Below are 21,610 nucleotides of genomic sequence, written 5' to 3'. Positions count from 1 at the left end.
CTGAGGGGGGGGGGGGGTATTCACGGAATAAACGCTATACGGTTTATTCCGTGACATTATTTGGAGATTAAATTGGGCAGATATGAATTTTCTATTTAATTTTTTTTTGTAAATCACAGGGAAAAGTTACTGGGATTTAGAAGAAAAAAACGAATTAAAGATCATTTCTTTTGATAAATCTTTAAAAATGCACAAATTTAGTACGAAAACAAATTAAGAAATAACGTCAACAACGTCAAATATTATTCGCTCCGCGGAGGGAATAACAGGATAATGCCATTTTTCATAACTAAGCCTACTTTTATAATGATAATAGTACGGATATTTGTCTGTCGACATATTTGGTTTTACATCTCAAACGGAAGTTTACGTGTAGCAACAGTTGCGCAGAACCGGAATAGGACAGCTTCCAATCAAGAGTTGCCACATTTGCCGGTTCACAAAAATAACTCGCACATTGCATCAACTAAAAGAGATAACTTCATCAGGAAAATATAAGATAACATTCAGGAGGCATTTGTCAGTCGGTAAGTGAATTAAAAATATCAACAGCTGGTTCACCATTGGAAACTGAACAGAATCTTGAAAGTAAAATCCACGTGTTGTTTACTACAGTGCGTACCAGCTGATTCTTTAATTCGTATGTCAATATCATGAATTTCATTATAATCATGAATGTATACTTTGTGTGTGTGTATTGATATGAAGTTAGGAACAAAGTATTTCAAAAAATAAGTATTCAATTGTTTGTGATTTATTAAAACACAAATAATGTTAATTTTTGCATATGTTACATCGAGATGCTTTGTCGTTTGAATGGAGTTAGATTGAATTATATATATATATATATATATATATATATATATATATATATATATATATATGATAATATACATGTTGAAAGCAAGGTGTACATAAAATAGTTATTCAATGTTATGTAGTAGGTGATTCATGTGAGCTTAAAGAGAACTGCATTTATGTTTAGCAACTGCCTTTTGAGGAAATTATGCAGTATCAGTCAATTAGTCATTGACAGGAACTTGCAGTTTAGATAATTTTAAAAAAAAAGTTATTTTCTTTTGCAAAAAGTAATGCATTATAATATAAGATTGAGAATTGACAATTCGCACTTAGTTGTGTTTGATGATTATCAGGACCATTTGTCACCATATTAGCCACAGGGTAATTAAGCCTTGCTACTATGTAATACTTCCTAGTTTTCATATTGATTCAAATTTCAATGTGTGCACATCACAGTTAATGTGTTTCTATCAAGATTGATATTATTTACTAATTTATATTATAGTATCAATGCACTCCATACAAAGACAGCTAGCTTTGCTAGCACTAATTAGCCTGATGCTGCCTGTTGCTTGTAAGTATTAAAAATTGTATATGTGATTATATTTAGAGTTTGTGATCCAATATGGGAATTCATCACCTTGTAGTTTAAAAAAAGATATATAAATTACTATCATACTCTTAAAAGCAAATCTGCATTGATATTAAAGAGAACATATGAATTCTCCAATCATGTACATGTATATGAAATATGATTTCATCATTGGTAGAATTTTTTTTATTTCATGGAGTATTGTTGTGAACATAACATTAATAAAAAAACCAACTATGTGTTCATGTAGATGGTGCCAGTCTTGCTGTGATGTCTATTGACCTTGGGAGTGAATTTATGAAGATGGGCCTTGTCAAGGTTAGACTCTAAAAACACCCACAGCTTTGTTGAATATGATGAGTTATTCTAAGAGAGAGGAGAGAACCTTCTAATTAATACTTTTCTTTTATTTTTCAGCCTGGTGTTCCAATGGAAATAGTTCTGAATGAGTGAGGTTTTTTTTATCTTATGAAACTGTTTTTACTTTATTTTATTTTGAAGTAGATCTCAATCAAAATGTTGACTGTTTGTGTTAGCTTACTTGTATTATATAAAATGGAGGATTACATAAGACTAGAAGACATAGAATTTATTTATTTGTATAACTGATTTTAAAGTAACAGTACATGAATTGTTCAGTGTTATCAAACAGTAGTATCTCATGATTTGTTTTTATTTTCAGTGAATCCTCAAGAAAGACATCGACAATTGTGGCCCTGAGAGACGGAGAGCGTCTGTATGGTACAGCAGCAGAAAGCACGGTATGTTGATTATGATGCAAATCTTTTTTCATATTAAGCTAGATCGACATGTCATGTACAGGTATTAGGATGTGTTAAAATAGAAATGCAGAATTGGATTAAGATGTTGAATTGACTGAAGGTGAAGTTTTGCAGAAGCTTCATGATAACATCAATAAAACAATTACAGGCAGTGAAAATACCGAAAAAGGCATACTGGTACTTGACACAGATAGTGGGAAAGCGGTTTGATGACCCACAAGTAGATTTATACAGAAAAAGATTCCCATACTATAACTTAATCAAGGATGAAGAACGAGGAACACCGCTGTTTAAAACAGATGAGTAAGTGACTCGTGTGTACATTCAAATACACCCATCATTTCAACATACTTAGTGAGATGAAAGTTGCACAAGTAAAACCCTGTATCCCTCCCTGAAAGGCTTTTTACCAACTCACATTTTATTGAATTCATTTAGAAGACCACATACATATGTGGTTACATATTGACTTTTCATCATGAGACCAAACACGGACCTACATATTTGTTAAAAAAAAAAAAAAGAAAGAAGAAGAACAATATGTATCAATGTTTCAATAACTCCTGGTAGTGAAACTGTATGCTAATCCTACATAAGTCTGTGGTTACGTATCGATGTATAGAATGACTCCTTGTTTTGATACTCGGTGTATAGTGGTTATGCATCAACGTTTCAATGACTCTTGTAGTGAGACCACATACAGTCCCGAGGAAATGTTAGCTATGGTGTTAGAGAAAGCCAAGAGTTCAGCCGAATCATTTGCAGGTAACTTTTTCACTTTACTCCAAATAAAGTATTTAATTTTTGTTCAATTGAAGATGAAATTTTTGACTGTCTAGCAGTACTAGAATGTACACACGAGTAGGTGATTCTCTGCAGCATTTGGAATGACCCTGTTTTACCCACAATGCTTTGCTTTTCCCAGACAACCCTATATCTGATGCTGTTATCACTGTCCCCTCCTACTTCACCCAGGCAGAGAGACAGGCCGTGAAAGAGGCAGCAGAGATGGTGGGAATTAATGTCCTACAGCTTCTCAGTGACAATGTTGCAGGTACACTCAATATTAACTAGTAATTCACTAAAAATACACTCAATATTAACTAGTAATACACTGAAAATACACTCAATATTAACTAGTAATACACTGAAAATACACTCAATATTAGCTAGTAATACACTGAAAATATACTCAATATTAACTAGTAATTCACTGAAAATACACTCAATATTAACTAGTAATTCACTGAAAATACACTTAATATTAACTAGTAATTCACTGAAAATACACTTAATATTAACTAGTAATTCACTGAAAATACACTCAATATTAACTAGTAATTCACTGAAAATACACTCAATATTAACTAGTAATACACTGAAAATACACTCAATATTAACTGTAATTCACTGAAAATACACTCAATATTAACTAGTAATTCACTGAAAATACACTCAATATTAACTAGTAATTCACTGAAAATACACTCAATATTAACTAGTAATTCACTGAAAATACACTCAATATTAACTAGTAATTCACTGAAATACACTTAATATTAACTAGTAATTCCCTGAAAATACACTCAATATTAACTAGTAATTCACTGAAAATACACTCAATATTAACTAGTAATTCACTGAAAATACACTCAATATTAACTAGTAATTCACTGAAAATACACTCAATATTAACTAGTAATTCCCTGAAAATACACTCAATATTAACTAGTAATACACTGAAAATACACTTAATATTAACTAGTAATTCACTGAAAATACACTCAATATTAACTAGTAATTCCCTGAAAATACACTCAATATTAACTAGTAATTCCCTGAAAATACACTCAATATTAACTAGTAATACACTGAAAATACACTTAATATTAACTAGTAATTCACTGAAAATACACTCAATATTAACTAGTAATTCCCTGAAAATACACTCAATATTAACTAGTAAATCACTGAAAATACACTCAATATTAACTAGTAATACACTGAAAATACGCTCAGTATCAACTAGTAATTCGTAATTCACTGAAAATACACTCGTGTGAAGTATAGTAGACAGAAATAAGCTCTTGAAATATTTCATCATCAGTTTAAATCAACAAGTGTAAATCGACAATCTGAATTGTAACTTTCCATTACTATAAATTGACAAGTATAAATTGACAATCTGTATTGTGACTATCCATTACTATACAGAGTGTACATTAAAAGTATAACATACCAATTTGATAGATTTATTGTTGTTTTGTCAGTTGCCTTGAACTATGGTGTGTTCAGGAGAAAGATGTTCAACACCACGGCACAGTACTATATGTTTTATGATGCGGGTGCCACAAGCACGACCGCCACAGTAGTATGTAAGTACAATTTAATCTGTAATTTGTAAGTGTATGACCAAAACCAAGGTTTAATTCATGCTGCAATGAAAATCCAACAAATACATTGTTTTAATGCACATCCATTAATAAATCCATAAATATATTATATACACATATTGTACTAATTTTGAAAATGATAAATTACAAATATATTGTTTATACATATGTTACCATAGTGATAAATCCACAAATGTATTGTTTACACATATTTTACCAATATGATAAATTACAAATATATTGTTTATACATATTTTACTATATTGATAAATTTACAAATATATTGTTTTAAATTACATGTATTTTATGTGGATGATGTATTTATTTCGTACAGCATACCAGATGGTGAAAACTAAAGAAGGAGACCGAGTAGAGACCAATCCTCAGCTTGTCATCAAGGGAGTAGGGTAAGATTCTGGAAGAGCACAAAAACCTTTACTGTGTGAATATTCATGATATGAGCCGTTCCTAGCAAAAAGGGTCCTTAAGTACATGTATATTAGTGCTAAATTGTGAACTATAGGGAACATCCTTCAAAATATTAGAGCAATGTTGATTGTCGTTAAAATATTACAGTCAATGAAAGATGACAACCAATCCTTGATTAGTAATCAAGACCTTTTTCTTTACAAGTATGCCAAAAAGAATGACATCACATATTTTCATTATGACATTTTATGAAAAACATTGTTGGATAAAATAAGATTCTTTTTTGCTAGGAATGGCTCATATTATGTCACCAATTATAGGATTCTATTTATGACTCAGGAAGTGAAGTTGAGAACTAAAAGATGAATGAATTCCTACCAGTAATTTTCGGTTCGAATGAACTGATTCATGGCGTGGAGAAATATAATGAATACATTGTAGCTTTCTCTATGCCTGACAGCAGAACTGCCTGCTGTTCACATGATCAGCAAAACAAAGGAAATAAAACACCTAATGTTTAGTATATATACAAATTAGGTTTGACAAATCATTGGGAGGGCTGGAGATGACGCTACGATTGAGAGAGCACCTGGCAAAATTGTTTAATGCTCAAAAGAAAACCAAGACTGATGTCTTCACAAATGACAGGGCCATGGGCAAACTGTTCAAGGAGGCCAACAGGGTTAAAAAAGTCCTCAGTGCAAATGCAGACCACACGGCACAAGTAAGTCTTCATCTACATCTGTCAATACTATCACGATATATTAAAGGAATTAAATCACATTCTCTACAGTGATTTGTATTCCCCTAATTAAGAAAAAAAATTACTTGAGGTTATAGAAGAATTGCAATGTTCAATATGCAGTTCATTTATATGTACCAAGTGTTATATTAAAAAGTGACAAAAAAGTGTGCAAGTTTTGTCAACTTACTTTATCATTAATAATATGATTTGTCCACTAGGTGGAGGGCTTGCTAGAGGACATAGATTTCAAGGCAAAGGTCACTCGTGAAGAATTTGAGGAGATGAACAAAGATTTGTTTGAACGGGTCATACAACCTATTGAGGATGCACTGAAAACATCACAAGTTACACTGGTATGACATGATAGTAGTACTGTATGAAGTGTGAAAGTTTGATAAATACACATAATGAAAGTATAATAAATGCACAATTTATAGTGAAAGTACAGAAAATACACATAGTGAAAGTACAATAGATGCACATAGTGAAAGTACAATAGATACACATAATGAAAGTACAATAAATACACGGTTCATAGTGAAAGTACAGAAAATACACATAGTGAAAGTACAATAGATACAGATACATACATGCCAACTTTTGAAAATCCCCATGGGGGATTTTGCGCGCGACGACCTTTTTTCAACGCTCAAAATTCACATTTTACCATGAAAATAAATATTTGTCTTTTTAAATAAAATATCAATCTAATCATTATACATGTATCATACATCAAGTGTGTTTGACCATAAACTTTAACAAAACTATATAAAAAAAAAACTTTGAAAGATATAGATAAGTATTTTATTAAAATCATCTATTCAGCAAAAAATCCTCTCCAACAAGTCACATACATATCAAATAATACTTGAAGTTGCATCCTTTTACACCATATACACATTGACTGGTCTATATATCAACATTTAAATTAAAGCACATGCATTTAGGTACGACTACAAAGGCGATCTTGCTTGTCTGTAAACAATTTCATGGGCTTGCAGAGTCTGGTGGAACAATCTGCATTGCAACCAGAAAAGGAGTGATCTGCCCTGCTGTGAAGTTTGCGAACAAAACCTTTGTACCCATGACATCTGAAATAATTACCAGGAAAACACACATCAAAATATACGTTTTTACTTGTAAAATACTAATATAAAAATAAAAATTCAGTACAGACTTGTGCAAATTACGCATCACAAAGTCTATTGAATACTACACTATATAGACTATGTAATACATTGCTATAGACAGATAGATTCGGGTAGCCTATATTATCATAGTTGGAAAAACATATATTTTACGTACCTTTAATATTGCATATTTTGGATGCTGTCAGCGAGAGGCAAAAATCGGGAATGTCCGATTGTTTCGTGGTGACACTATTATCATTGCCATTCACGTTTGTGTAAAGGATATGTCAATTTGAAATCCGTCTTCCTGATTAATTACTATCAAAACATGCTTCGCACTGTCCATTAAGCACCCCGACACAGGCAGACCAAGTAAATTACATCACTCCGGTACCATGCGACACAGGTAAACAGCAATGGCTGACTATTGTCCCGATTTCTGATTGGCCAGTTCAGAAATGACGCGGGATTTCAAATTCCGGTTGGAAATGGGGGTTTGTTGTCGTAAAATGGGAGATATTTTTAGAAAATCGGGATTTCGGGGTATTTTTGCAATCCCGATCGGGATATCGGGATTTGCCTTTTCAACTGCTTCAAATCGGGAAAATCCCGCACAAATCGGGAAAGTTGGCATGTATGCAGATAGTGAAAGTACAATAAATACACATAGTGAAAGTACAATAAACACACAATTCAAAGTGAAAGTACAGAAAATACACATAGTGAAAGTACAATAGATACACATAGTGAAAGTTCAATACGTACACATAGAGAAAGTACAATACATACACATAGTGAAAGTACAATACATACACACATAGTAAAAGTACAATACATACACAGTGAAAGTACAATAGATGCATATAGTGAAAGTACAATACATACACATAGTGAGAGTACAATACATACACATAGTGAGAGTACAATACATACACAGTAAAAGTACAATAAATACACACAGTAAAAGTACAATAAATACACATAGTGAAAGTACAATAAACACACAATTCATAGTGAAAGTACAGAAAATACACATAGTGAAAGTACAATAGATGCACATGGTGAAAGTACAATAGATACGCATAATGAAAGTACAATAAATACACGGTTCATAGTGAAAGTACAATACATACACAGTGAAAGTACAATACATACACATAGTGAAAGTACAATACATACACAGTGAAAGTACAATAGATACACACAGTGAAAGTTCAATACATACACAGTGAAAGTACAATACATACCCAGTGAAAGTACAATACATACACAGTGAAAGTACAATAGATACACATAGTGAAAGTTCAATACATACACAGTGAAAGTACAATACATACCCAGTGAAAGTACAATACATACACAGTGAAAGTACAATACATACCCAGTGAAAGTACAATACATACACAGTGAAAGTACAATAGATACACATAGTGAAAGTTCAATACATACACACATAGTAAAAGTACAGTACCTACACAGTGAAAGTACAATACATACACAGTGAGAGTACAATACATACACATAGAGGTGGTACATAAAAGTCTACTCTTTAGATGGCTGTTGTTTTATGAATGAATGCTTGGTTTTGATTTTACATTGTCTTTGCCTTGCAGCCAGAAATTAGTGATGTGATTTTGATGGGTGGTGGAACTAGAGTACCAAAGGTGCAGGAGATGTTACTGAAGTACCTGAAAAGGTTAGTTAACACTGACCAGGTCAGATTTTGAACATATGGTCAGTTACTTGTTTAAAGTGATTTAAATTTACATCAAATTACTTTTTGATGTGGATGGTAAATTACAATTGAATTTAATGTGCTTTCTTTCGGATTTTATTTATAAGTGTAAATTACAGTCACTTTATGTTGTTTGCATCTATCTGTCTGATTAAACATAAAGTTTGAGTCCAACTGATTTTACGAGCTGCTTATATCTTTATGGAAATTTGAAAAAATTTTTTTAGTCACCATGTCTTCTCTGATGTCGTTTTCATTGAGTACACTTACTACAAGTTTCAAATATTGAATCATTATTTGCTTTTTGAGGTGTAAATGGAGACAGTTAAGTTTGTGTAGATACAGATCACCCGCCAGCTGTAACGAATAGCTCTAACTGAATTACCACAAAGTAGGAACTGAACTGTAATTATTTTATTAATACGAGGAAAATGCAAGAAGATATATGAACTGTTGATAGTATTTAAATTGTATATTGATCATCCTATTCTCGTTAACTGCAATCTGCTACAAGTATATGTATGGTGTAGTTACACTATAGATATTCAATATTTGGAGTTTATGAGTTTGTTTAAATAGATATAATTGGGCACCCTACAGGCATGCTACCAACAAAAAACCTTTGCTGTTTAGTTGTAAAAATTTCACTTTATTAATAATAATTTTCATGTCAGATTAAGGTAAATATAATTTTAGAAAAATATTTGTTACAGGTAAATGTAATCAGAGAGTAATCACAAGATTTAGCATAGGCTTATTTCTTAATATACTCGATTACCTTAAATTACAAATTGAATTACTAGTACTCATATTTTTTCATGATTACTTCTATTTGTTTGGAGAATATAATGAATGTCAGCTGATTACCTTCATAATTAAGTAATTACCATGTGCTGGATTTGTGGGGGAGGATAGTCAGTTTAATGATGTTCAACAGCAATCTGTCTATGGTAATATGAAATGATACTAAAACAAACAAAATTTGTCTCTTTTGTCTGCTTCAGAATATTTCTCTCTCTCAAAATTGACACCAGCTATAGAAGTAATAAGGAACTTAAAAACATTATGTAAATACAGCAGGGACACAGCCCGGGGTGGGGGGATTATCAGGACAGCTCTCTTCCATTTAACACCCCACCCCCATCTAACAGATTGCTGTTTTGTGTGGTTCTATTGTGTGTGCAGACTGATGTGGGGATCCGGGTAAAAATAGGTCAGTATCCCTTGCTTGTCATAAAAGGTGACTAAATGTGGCCGTCCTTCGGATGAGACAGCAAAAACCAAGGCCCCATGTCACAGCAGGTGGGGCACAATAAAGATCCCTCCCTGCTCAAAGGCCGTAATTGCCGAGCATAGGCCTAAATTTTGCAGCCCTTCACTGGCAATGTTGATGTCTCCATATGAGTGAAATATTCTCGAGAGGGACATGAAACAAATATACGTCAATCAGTCAATCACTTCTCTGTTATTGATGTTGATTTTTTTATCATTAAACAGAGATGTCCTGGGTAAAAGCATCAACACAGATGAAGCTGCTGCTATGGGGGCAGTTTATCATGCTGCCGATCTCGGAAAAGGATTCAAAGTCAAAAAGTTCTTGATCAAAGATGCATGTCATTATCCTATTGTGGTGAGTATGAGCGAGAGATCTCGAGTCACATGAATCACTCAGTTGGTTTGTCCTGATCTATGCCTGTATATTATCATCTTTTGTTGTAAACTCCTGGAACATCTTTATGTGCATCCATGATGAGGTTTAGATAGCATCTATGTGTCCACTCATTTGTTTTAGTAGCTTCTTTGTGTCCACGCATTTGTTTTTAGTTCTTTGTCACCTGATTTATACGAGTACATCACCTATCTAGGGATAATCAAGTGTGTCAGTCGATGCATTTTGAGAGTGAAGTGTGTAACATTCCAAAAATAGACATGAGGTGTGTTATATTCTAAAAATAGACATGAGGTGTGTTACATTCCAAAAATAGACACAAGATGTGTTACATTCCAAAAGTAGACATGAGGTGTGTTACATTCCAAAAGTAGACCATGAAATGATGGTGTCATTGAAATTGTATGACTATACATATTCTTGAAATTCTCCTTGAGCTATAAGAGGAGCAGCTCCTTACACAGAGGTTTCGTACTACTTAACTCCGTAATCTCACAGAGAATACATGTATGTATAAATTTCCTATTGTGTTGAACTAATGTTAAACTTGACCTTGACCCCTGGATTTTGGTTACAGGTTGAGTTTGAGAAACAAACTGCTGAAAACACTGAGGACAAACCTAAAACAGTTAAAAGGACATTATTTGGTAGAATGAATCCTTACCCTCAAAAGAAAGTGATGACGTTTAATAAGCATCTGAAAGATTTCTCCTTCAACGTCACCTATGGAGACCTGAGTTTTCTGAGTGCTGAGGATTTGAAGTAAGTGATGCAAAGAAATGTTACAGTTAAAATACAAATGGGTCAGGTGTTACATAGAAAAAAAATATAACCAGGTTATACAAATAAATCATATGTTACTAAGAGAAAAAATATGGGAAAAAAGGTGTTATAGAGAGGGGAAAACCCCCACAAAGAACTACAAAAACATCAGGTGTTAAAAAGAAAAAAATATATCAGGGATATACAAATAAATCATGTGTTACAAAGAGAAAAAACTCTAAGAAATACAAAAACATGAGGTGTTATTAAAGAAAAGATAACCAGGAAATACAAATAAATCAGGGCTTAAATAAATAGACAGGGATCATGAACCTTAGTTTTGTTCTGTTGAAAAAAAAAAATGACACATTAGAAATGAAAAGTATATGCCAAAAAGACAGCAAAATATATCTCTGATAATATGCCTTTCTGAAATATTATCCTTGTAAACTGAGATAAAGTTTATTCCATGCTCATGTTGTGACTTTAAGTTTTGTTTATTATTGGTAAAACTCTACAAAGTATGAAATCTATTTAGGTCCTTCCCCAATCATCTGATCCACACCTATCACCTGAAGGGGGTGGACACTGCATTCAAAAAACATGCGGACAATGCGGACAGTAAAGGGGTGAAGGCTCACTTCAGAATGGACGAAGACGGAATCCTGCATCTGGACAAGGTGAGAATCCTTATTACTGTGGTTAGGGGTGCAGGTCAATTCAGATGTCGCCTTCTCAGTGTCCATATATGTGTAAACTTCTTCTGAAGTCAGTCAAAGTGAAAAGATATGCACAATGTATGGACCAGTACAATCAATTAAAAAGCGGTAATGTTTTAATTCATGTTTTCTGTACACGCAGGTGGAATTTGTGTTTGAGAAGGAGGCTGCACCAGAGGAATCCACATGGTCGAGTGAGTAAAGATTCGGTACAGATTGGAAACTTTGGGGACTTGCAACTTAGAAGAATGCTGTTGACAGTTTATCTGTCCTAAAAGAAATGGATAATGTACATTATACTTTGTATTTCATGTAGAACTTGGTGACACCTTAAGTGGATTTTTTGGAGGAAAAGATAGCAAGGAAGAGGAGAAAAAACCAACAACTGATGACACTGCCCAGGAGGTAATAATCCCCGTTTGTTGATTTTAGGGAAAAAAAAATTTTCTTACTAACAGTGGTAGTGGTGGTTTTGTTGTGAGTATATTTATATATCTCATAGAGATGATGTGCAGAAGAGTTTTTTTCAGTGTGTGCACTGGATGATTTGGTTTATTTGTTTGTTTTTTTTTGCTGCCTTTTTGTTCAGTTGTTTTGGTTTTCTTTTTTATAATGCATGCTTTATTTGCATAAAGGGAGACAAATCCAGTGACAAGTCTGGTGAGGAGAAAAAAGAACCTGACACTCAACAACCAAAACCGGACAAGGGGGAAAGAAAGGTTCCTGAAAAACTCTAGCCTGTGTCTTTGTGCATATGTTTCTTACTGCTTATTAACATCATTTATCATTCACTCCAGTTATTTTAGTGGCTTGATTAATAATGTGAAGTTTGTGTTAAATTCACTAATTATTCTAACACAATTAAAACTAACACATGACATACCATTATTAGGTTTTGTTTACATTGTCTGTGAAAATATGTTTCGTCTTTGTTATTTCCATATTTAATCTACCACTCATAATTGGTGTAAGGGGAATTTTGTACATTCATATGTATACCTGTGTTTAGTGGTTAGTTGTATGCTTGCTTCATTTCATGTTAATGCTAGATGAAGTTTAGATTATTTTCACTTTATATATTTTTATTTTTATAAAATTTATAGCTGTGAATACAAATGTGTTCTATAGAATCTTTTATCGAACATGACCGGAATCTTTTTCATGTTGGCATATCGTGATTTAGTCTTGCGTGAAAAGAAAATCAGATTTAAGTGCTTGACAGAATGGAACAGAATTGACAATGAATTAGAATATTTGTTATTTGATTACTAGAAGTGGAGGATGTTTGTAAATTCTAACTGTTGTACGTCTGTAACAGATTCCAGCAGATGAAGAAAAAAAGAAAGAGGACACCACAGAAAAACCGACAGAGGAGAAGAAGAGCGATGACAAGGAGAAGAGCGATGATAAGGAGAAGAGCGATGACAAGAAGACTGATGAAAAGGAATCGCAGAAAACTGACAAAAACAACACAGAGAAAGCTGACAATGCGACAAAATTGGACAACAAAACAGAGGAGGCCAAGGTTAGGGGTGTCACTGATGTTAATATCTCAGAATTAATGTAAACAATGTCTGAGGTGTCACTGATGTTAATATCTCGGAATTAATGTTTGTGTTATGGACGTTTATAAACACTGTAAGCATGTGGTTGTATTTATATGGAGGAAGATAAACAATGTAAGAATATGGGAATTTGTAGTATTGATAGAATTAGACCTCCATTCCTTATGTTTATATCATGATTAATATTTCATTATGATTATAGGATTATCTGTCAAGTTAAAAGCTTAAGCATCGCGTATATCAAGAACTATGTATAAAACCATGAAACAACAAAGGTTTATTATTGTTACAAATATATGGAATTAGAAAGAACATTTACAGATATTGATGTTAAAAATGGAATTAGATGGAACATAAGAACTGTTAAATATTAAGGTTTTGTGACAACCAGTACATCTCTTCCCTTCACAGGCTCCAAAATTAATGGTCATCAAAGAGGATATAATAGCAGAAAATGTCTCTTTTGACATCCCACCCGTATCCAACGAAAAATTTAAGGCATCCAAGAAAAGGTAAGCTAACCACCATATTCTAAATCTGGTGTTTGAAATCTAGCTGATTATAGCAGTGAAATCTAGCTGATTATAGCAGTGAAATCTAGCTGATTTTAGCAGTGAAATCTAGCTGATTATAGCAGTGAAATCTAGCTGATTTTAGCAGTGAAATCTAGCTGATTAAAGCTGTGAAATCTAGCTGATTATAGCAGTGAAATCTAGTTGATTTTACCAGTGAAATCTAGCTGATTTTACCAGTGAAATCTAGCTGATTTTACCAGTGAAATCTAGTTGATTTTACCAGTGAAATCAAACTGATTTTACCAGTGAAATCTAGCTGATTTTACCAGTGAAATCTAGTTAATTATAGCAATAAAATCTATCTGATTTTAGCAATGAAATCTAGCTAATTATAGCAGTAAAATCTAGCTGATTTTACCAGTGAAATCTAGTTGATTTTAGCAATAAAATCTAGCTGGTTACAGCAGTGAAATCTAGCTGATTATAGCAGTGAAATCTAGTTGAATTTAGCAGTGAAATCTAGCTAATTATAGCAATGAAATCTAGCTGATTTTAGCAGTGAAATCTAGCTGATTTTAGCAGTGAAATCTAGTTGATTTTAGCAGTGAAATCTAGTTGATTATAGCAGTGAAATCTAGCTGATTATAGCAGTGAAATTTAGCTGATTTTAGCAGCTATATTAAAACCATTATAACACTGGAAGTACAAGCCTCTGCAAACTTTCAGACTTGCTGAATTAACAGCCAAGGACAAGGAGAAGAAGTTATTAGAGATCGCCAAGAATGACCTAGAATCGTTTATATATGACATGGGTGACAAGATCCATGATGAAGACCACGAGAAGTGCTCCACAGCCACACAGAGAGAGGAGCTGGCCAAAATGTTGTCAGACGCCGGAGATTGGATGTATGAGCAGGAAGATGATGCCAAGAAAGAGGTAAAGAAAGATCAATATCTCGGTAGTCCAAGCCTGTAAATCACCAGGAAAAAGGTCATATCAATATCTCGGCGATATCTTAGGTCAGATTTATATCTCTGGATATCTCAAGACATTTTATTAGTCCTAAGTTACATATCCTCAGGAATGAGGTAAAAACAGATATTTCACAAAGTGTACTCAGTAAATCACCAGGAAAGAGGTCATATCAATATCGCAGCTGTTGTAGTCAGGAGAGATGTAAAAGGATAAGATATCTCAGTACAACATGCCTGCTATTGACCGAAAAAAGCACATTAGCCAGTAAATCAACAAGTCAGAGGTAAATATGTATATATCTCAGTACAGCTAGCCAGTAAATCAACAAGAAAGAGGTAAATATGTATATATCTCAGTACAGCTAGTCTGTAAATCACCAAGAAAGAGGTAAATATGTATATATCTCAGTAGTCTTCCCTCCCTGTGATCCACCAAGAGATAAATAAAGTATCCCAGACTTGTAAATCACCAAGAAAAAAGTAAAAAGCTAGATATCTCAGTACAGCTAGTCTGTAAATCACCAAGAAAAAGGTAAATAGCTAGATATCTCAGTACAGCTTATCTGTAAATCTGACTCCAAGAAAAAGGTAAAAAGCTAGATATCTCAGTACAGCTAGTCTGTAAATCACCAAGAAAAAGGTAAAAAGCTAGATATCTCAGTACAGCTTATCTGTAAATCACCAAGAAAAAGGTAAAAAGCTAGATATCTCAGTACAGCTTCTCTGTAAATCTGACACCAAGAAAAAGGTAAAAAGCTAGATATTTCAGTACAGCTAGTCTGTAAATCACCAAGAAAAAGGTAAAAAGTTAGATATCTCAGTACAGCTTCTCTGTAAATCTGACACCAAGAAAAAGGTAAAAAGCTAGATATCTCAGTACAGCTAGTCTGTAAATCACCAAGAAAAAGGTAAAAAGCTAGATATCTCAGTACAGCTTATCTGTAAATCTGACACCAAGAAAAAGGTAAAAAGCTAGATATCTCAGTACAGCTAGTCTGTAAATCACCAAGAAAAAGGTAAAAAGCTAGATATCTCAGTACAGCTTATCTGTAAATCCCCAAGAAAAAGGTATAAAGCTAAATATCTCAGTACAGCTTATCTGTAAATCTGACACCAAGAAAAAGGTAAAAAGCTAGATATTTCAGTACAGCTAGTCTGTAAATCACCAAGAAAAAGGTAAAAAGCTAGATATCTCTGAATTACCCATGAAATCTGCTCTGAATTCATGATAGTTTTGACATAGTTTTTCATCCATCTGCCTATATGTCTGTTGATTAGAGGGAAGAAGATATATACCTATTGGATTGTTAATGATATAGTGATTGTTAAATGCAGTCTACACTGTGTTGACATTGTTTACAGGTGTTCAAGAACAAGTTGAAGGAACTGAAGAAAGCTGTGAAGGACTTGGTGTACCGAGTGAAGGAACTCCGTGAACGTCCTAAGGCCCTCGAGGCACTGAACTCCATGTTGAATCAATCTCAATTCTTCCTAGTTAGTGTTCGGAATCTGTCACAAGGAGAGGATCCAATGTTTACCGAGGTGGAAGGCAACACACTGGAAAAACTCATTAATGAAACATATGTAAGTCATGAATGACAAGAGAAGCTTATTGATAGAAATAAATATATGTTATTGGTCCACATCAGAAGAATCAGTTAAGGGGAAAATAAGACTTATAGTACAAAAAAAAAAGCAGTTTGATGCAAGAGATAGTACTAAGAAACTGTCTAATCTGACACCTGTGTAATTTGTTTCACTGGGCATTCTGACCCTTATTTTTATTCTCAATTTTCATATTTTCATTGTTTTTTACACTGTATTCCAACAAAAAAATTGTTTCCCAGTGTACATGTATGTCTAATTAGACAGGTTTCACTGTACTTAATGTTTCCCAGTGCTTGTTGTGTGAGACAGGTTTCACTGTACTTCATGTTTCCCAGTGCTTGTTGTGTGAGACAGGTTTCACTGTACTTCATGTTTCCCAGTGCTTGTTGTGTGAGACAGGTTTCACTGTACTTAATGTTTCCCAGTGCTTGTTGTATGAGACAGGTTTCACTGTACTTAATGTTTCCCAGTGCTTGTTGTATGAGACAGGTTTCACTGTACTTAATGTTTCCCAGTGCTTGTTGTATGAGACAGGTTTTACTGTACTTAATGTTTCCCAGTGCTTGTTGTATGAGACAGGTTTTACTGTACTTAATGTTTCCCAATGCTTGTTGTATGAGACAGGTTTTACTGTACTTAATGTTTCCCAGTGTACATGTATGTCTAATTAGACAGGTTTCACTGTACTTAATGTTTCCCAGTGCTTGTTGTGTGAGACAGGTTTCACTGTACTTCATGTTTCCCAGTGCTTGTTGTATGAGACAGGTTTCACTGTACTTAATGTTTCCCAGTGCTTGTTGTGTGAGACAGGTTTAACTGTACTTAATGTTTCCTAATGCTTGTTGTATGAGACAGGTTTCACTGTACTTAATGTTTCCCAGTGTATGTCTAATTAGACAGGTTTCACTGTACTTAATGTTTCCCAGTGCTTGTTGTATGAGACAGGTTTTACTGTATAATTGCTAGATTTATTTATGTGAGGAAACACGGTTATGTTACTACTTGTCAGCCATGAATGCAGAACTCCTTAATTTGCACTTAACTCGTAACTTGATTTGACAGCAATGGTTAGAGACCATGACAAAGGAACAAAACATCACCCCCCTGACAGAGAAACCCAAGCTGTTGGTGGAAGATGTTGCCATGAAATACCAAGCTCTGGACAGAGAGGTTAAATACCTTATCAACAAGGCCAAGTTATATCGTCCCAAAACCAAACCAAAAGTCAGCAAAAACACCACAGCCACAAATGATAGCAAAACAGATACCAACCAGACAGACTCCTCCACAGGTAAGCATCACAGGTCACAGGTAAACATCACAGGTCACAGGTAAACATCACAGGTCATAGGTAAACATCACAGGTCACAGTTAAACACCACAGGTAAACATCACAGGTCATAGGTAAACATCACAGGTCACAGTTAAACACCACAGGTAAACATCACAGGTCATAGGTAAACATCACGGGTAAATATCACAGATCACAGGTAAACATCACAGGTCACAGTTAAACATCACAGGTCACAGGTAAAAACCACAGGTAAACATCACAGGTCATAGGTAAACATCACGGGTAAATATCACAGATCACAGGTAAACATCACAGATCATAGGTAAACATCACAGGTCACATTTAAACATCACAGGTCATAGGTAAACATCACAGGTAAATATCACAGATCACAGGTAAACATCACAGGTCACATGTAAATATCACAGGTCACAGGTAATCATCACAGGTAAACATCACAGGTCACAGGTAATCATCACAAGTCACAGGTAAACATCACAGGTAAAAATCAAGATCACAGGTAAACAGGTGAACATCACATATCACAGGCAGATGTGCAGAGAAACTCAATCCAATGTTCAAATCATAACAAACATTGGCAGTAACATATACAATGTACCATTTAAACACATTTTTAAATACTTAGTTCTTGATTAATCTTAACATATTAATTGCAAATGTATGTGGATTCACCAGAATGTGAAATTACAAGTCCATATTAATTGGCATTAAATACTTAATGTGGCAAAAACAATTGATTAAGTATTTTATAAATATTATGATATTGGTACTTATAAATATCATGATATTGGTACTTATAAATATTATGATATTGGTACTTATAAATATTATGATATTGGTACTTATAAATATCATGATATTGGTACTTATAAATATGATATTGGTACTTATAAATATCATGATATTGGTACTTATAAATATCATGATATTGGTACTTATGAATATCATGATATTGGTACTTATGAATATCATGATATTGGTACTTATAAATATCATGATATTGGTACTTATAAATATGATATTGGTACTTATAAATATCATGATATTGGTACTTATGAATATCATGATATTGGTACTTATAAATATTATGATATTGGTACTTATGAATATCATGATATTGGTACTTATAAATATTATGATATTGGTAGGTTGCAGAAGTTTTGAAATAGAAATACAAGAAATCCATACGAAATCCACATTAATTAAATAAGACTTATAAAATTCTGTATTTTTGATAGTGTTGTACACACATTAAATAAGACTTATAAAATTCTGAATTGTTGATAGTGTTGTACACACATTAAATAAGACTTATAAAATTCTGAATTGTTGATAGTGTTGTACACACATTAAATAAGACTTTTAAAATTCTGAATTATTGATAGTGTTGTACACACATTAAATAAGACTTATAAAATTCTGTATTGTTGATAGTGTTGTACACACATTAAATAAGTCTTATAAAATTCTGTATTGTTGATAGTGTTGTATACACATTAAATAAGACTTATAAAATTCTGAATTGTTGATAGTGTTGTACACACATTAAATAAGACTTATAAAATTCTGAATTGTTGATAGTGTTGTACACACATTAAATAAGACTTATAAAATTCTGAATTGTTGATAGTGTTGTACACACATTAAATAAGACTTATAAAATTCTGTATTGTTGATAGTGTTGTATACACATTTCAATTCAAACAGATGAGAATGCCAAATCCGATGGTGAGGGAAAAGGGCCACAGTTAAATACACCTGAGACAGAGACCAAAGCTCCGAAGAGGAGGCCCAAATCAAAACGAGGGGAGGAGAAATCAGAAGGGGAGGAAGAAATCCTTCAGTTAGGTAAGATAGGAACTACAGGTGTGTGTTTAGGTATGAGGTAAGATAAGGAACTGCAGGTGTGTTTGTTTAGGTATGAGGTAAGATAAGGAACTACAGGTGTGTGTTTAGGTATGAGGTAAGATAAGGAACTACAGGTGTGTTTGTTTAGGTATGAGGTAAGATAAGGAACTACAGGTGTGTGTTTAGGTATGAGGTAAGATAAGGAACTACAGGTGTGTTTGTTTAGGTATGAGGTAAGATAAGGAACTACAGGTGTGTGTGTTTAGGTATGAGGTAAGAGAAGGAACTACAGGTGTGTTTGTTTAGGTATGAGGTAAGATAAGGAACTACAGGTGTGTTTGTTTAGGTATGAGGTAAGATAAGGAACTACATGTGTTTCTTTAGGTATGAGGTAAGATAAGGAACTACAGGTGTTTGTTTAGGTATGAGGTAAGATAAGGAACTACAGATGTGTTTGTTTAGGTATGAGCTACGGGTAAGATAACAACAATAAATGTCTCTCTAGGTGTATAGCATACTAGTAAATACAACACCAATCATTTTTAAAGGATTGTGTTGGATGTGATATAATGAAGATGAAAATAAACAAGGGTTTTTATTCTGATTATTTGATTTAATTTATTTCAGATGGTGATCAACAGGAAAACTCACAAGATAAAACCACAGAGAAAACAAAAGAAACAGATGACACAGTGACACATGATTCTAGTGACTTATAACCCTGGTGGAGATTAGGAATAATATTATGAACAACTTACTCAATACATGTAACAATGTTCATGATTGGTTGGTTTTGAAAAATGAGAAATCACAAGCTTACCATGCAGAAAATAATTATTGAAATAGTCAATTCAAATGCATTTGATGAGGGGTTAGTAACATGGAATTTCGACCAACATACTATTTCCAAAGCATTACTAGTACCGCTATGATAGTTCATCCATTGCATTACATTGAAATGTATACCTGTGTTGTTTTAACATTGATTTACTTTCAAAAACAAAAGCCAACCATTTTTAACTTAAACGACCAGTAAAAATTCCACTGGCTACAGGTTTTTTTGGTTTCTTCAACATATCATTCTGTAATTACCGATTTAAGACAGCATACACTGATTTCAGTCCACTTACTCGTACAATACAGTCTTTTATTCAATGATCAGATTGTTTGATTTTTGTATCATTTTTTAACAAGAACACAAGCTAATGAAATCTTTAAGTTATGTGATCCTTTTCACAGATAAAAATTCTTCTTCCACATCACTAACATCTTAAAGCATAGCTACATGTATGTTTAAAGTAAACAAGAAATGCTTTATTTACATGTATGAAAATCTGCAATAGATGAGTTTTAAAAAATTACATTGTTTCTAAATTTAGATCTTAGTTGAGATTTTTGCAAGACCTTGATATCTCAATTCTTTATACATCGTACATGGTATTTTTATAGTGTTGAGTTTGAACATTGATGGAGTGAATGGTTAGATGGTTTGAATGTTTAGGCTGTGTGACTGTAGATATTTTATGTATGAAATGTATTGATTTATTTATGAAGATTTCTCATGTGTGTGTGTGTGAACATGATGTTTCTATAAATGGTGAGTTGTAGATTTATGTGTTATTGTTATCATTGGTACCATAAACACTTGCATTAAGAGAAATGTGTTGGAATGAGAGTTTTTGAAATGTCGAATTATCCTTCATTTAATTCCACGTTCAATGTCTGAGTGTTTTGAGTGGATTTGGTGCATTAGAGTCCGTTGTAAACATCACACACTACACCATTACATTCCCATCCCTGTGTATCTGGTTATTTATCTGGTAAAGTACAGGGTCTGAACGGTGTTAATGACCTTGCAAAAATTAATGATTGTGTTCACATTTAGCACTGTATGTGAAATAAAAGATTTTTGTATTGTTCGACATTACAAGATATTAAAGCTTGAGAAAGATGGTGCAGAGATTTTGTCACTTGTAACATTAAATTATTGTTGATGAAATATTTTTAAAATATATTTAAAAATGGAA

The 21,610-nt window shown here is 33.3% G+C and overlaps 1 protein-coding gene across 2 annotated transcripts; it reads left to right on the top strand.

Moving 5' to 3' along the window:
- Positions 1 to 361: 361 nt before the first annotated feature.
- LOC125680322 (hypoxia up-regulated protein 1-like) lies at positions 362 to 21,610 on the top strand. 2 transcript variants are annotated; one of them, XM_048919801.2, is made up of 26 exons: positions 362 to 527; positions 1,307 to 1,375; positions 1,644 to 1,711; positions 1,811 to 1,842; positions 2,076 to 2,154; positions 2,324 to 2,478; positions 2,864 to 2,940; positions 3,101 to 3,229; positions 4,446 to 4,550; positions 4,903 to 4,975; positions 5,535 to 5,721; positions 5,961 to 6,095; positions 8,486 to 8,568; positions 10,105 to 10,237; positions 10,854 to 11,038; positions 11,577 to 11,718; positions 11,900 to 11,951; positions 12,074 to 12,162; positions 12,393 to 12,476; positions 13,076 to 13,282; positions 13,734 to 13,834; positions 14,564 to 14,774; positions 16,175 to 16,396; positions 17,483 to 17,711; positions 19,443 to 19,583; positions 20,211 to 21,610. In XM_048919801.2, the coding sequence occupies exons 2-26, from the start codon at positions 1,312 to 1,314 to the stop codon at positions 20,300 to 20,302; spliced, it is 3,075 nt and encodes a 1,024-aa protein (XP_048775758.2). In that variant the 5' UTR covers positions 362 to 527; positions 1,307 to 1,311; the 3' UTR covers positions 20,303 to 21,610. The 2 variants fall into 2 exon arrangements, with proteins under 2 accessions (XP_048775758.2, XP_056011452.1); XM_056155477.1 differs by lacking the exon at positions 12,393 to 12,476.

The sequence above is a fragment of the Ostrea edulis genome, chromosome 2 (assembly GCF_947568905.1).
Source record: "Ostrea edulis chromosome 2, xbOstEdul1.1, whole genome shotgun sequence".
Taxonomy (NCBI): Eukaryota; Metazoa; Mollusca; class Bivalvia; order Ostreida; family Ostreidae; genus Ostrea; species Ostrea edulis.
The sequence above is the reverse complement of the archived record's forward strand: the minus strand, read 5'-3'. Positions and strand labels throughout refer to the sequence as shown.

Coding starts and splice junctions, on each gene's coding strand:
- LOC125680322 (XM_048919801.2), top strand. CDS start 1,312: ATGCACTCCATACAAAGACAGCTAGCTTTGCTAGCACTAATTAGCCTG. Junction 6,096..8,485: donor AAACATCACAAGTTACACTG/GTATGACATGAT, acceptor TTTGCCTTGCAG/CCAGAAATTAGTGATGTGAT. Junction 14,775..16,174: donor AAGATGATGCCAAGAAAGAG/GTAAAGAAAGAT, acceptor CATTGTTTACAG/GTGTTCAAGAACAAGTTGAA.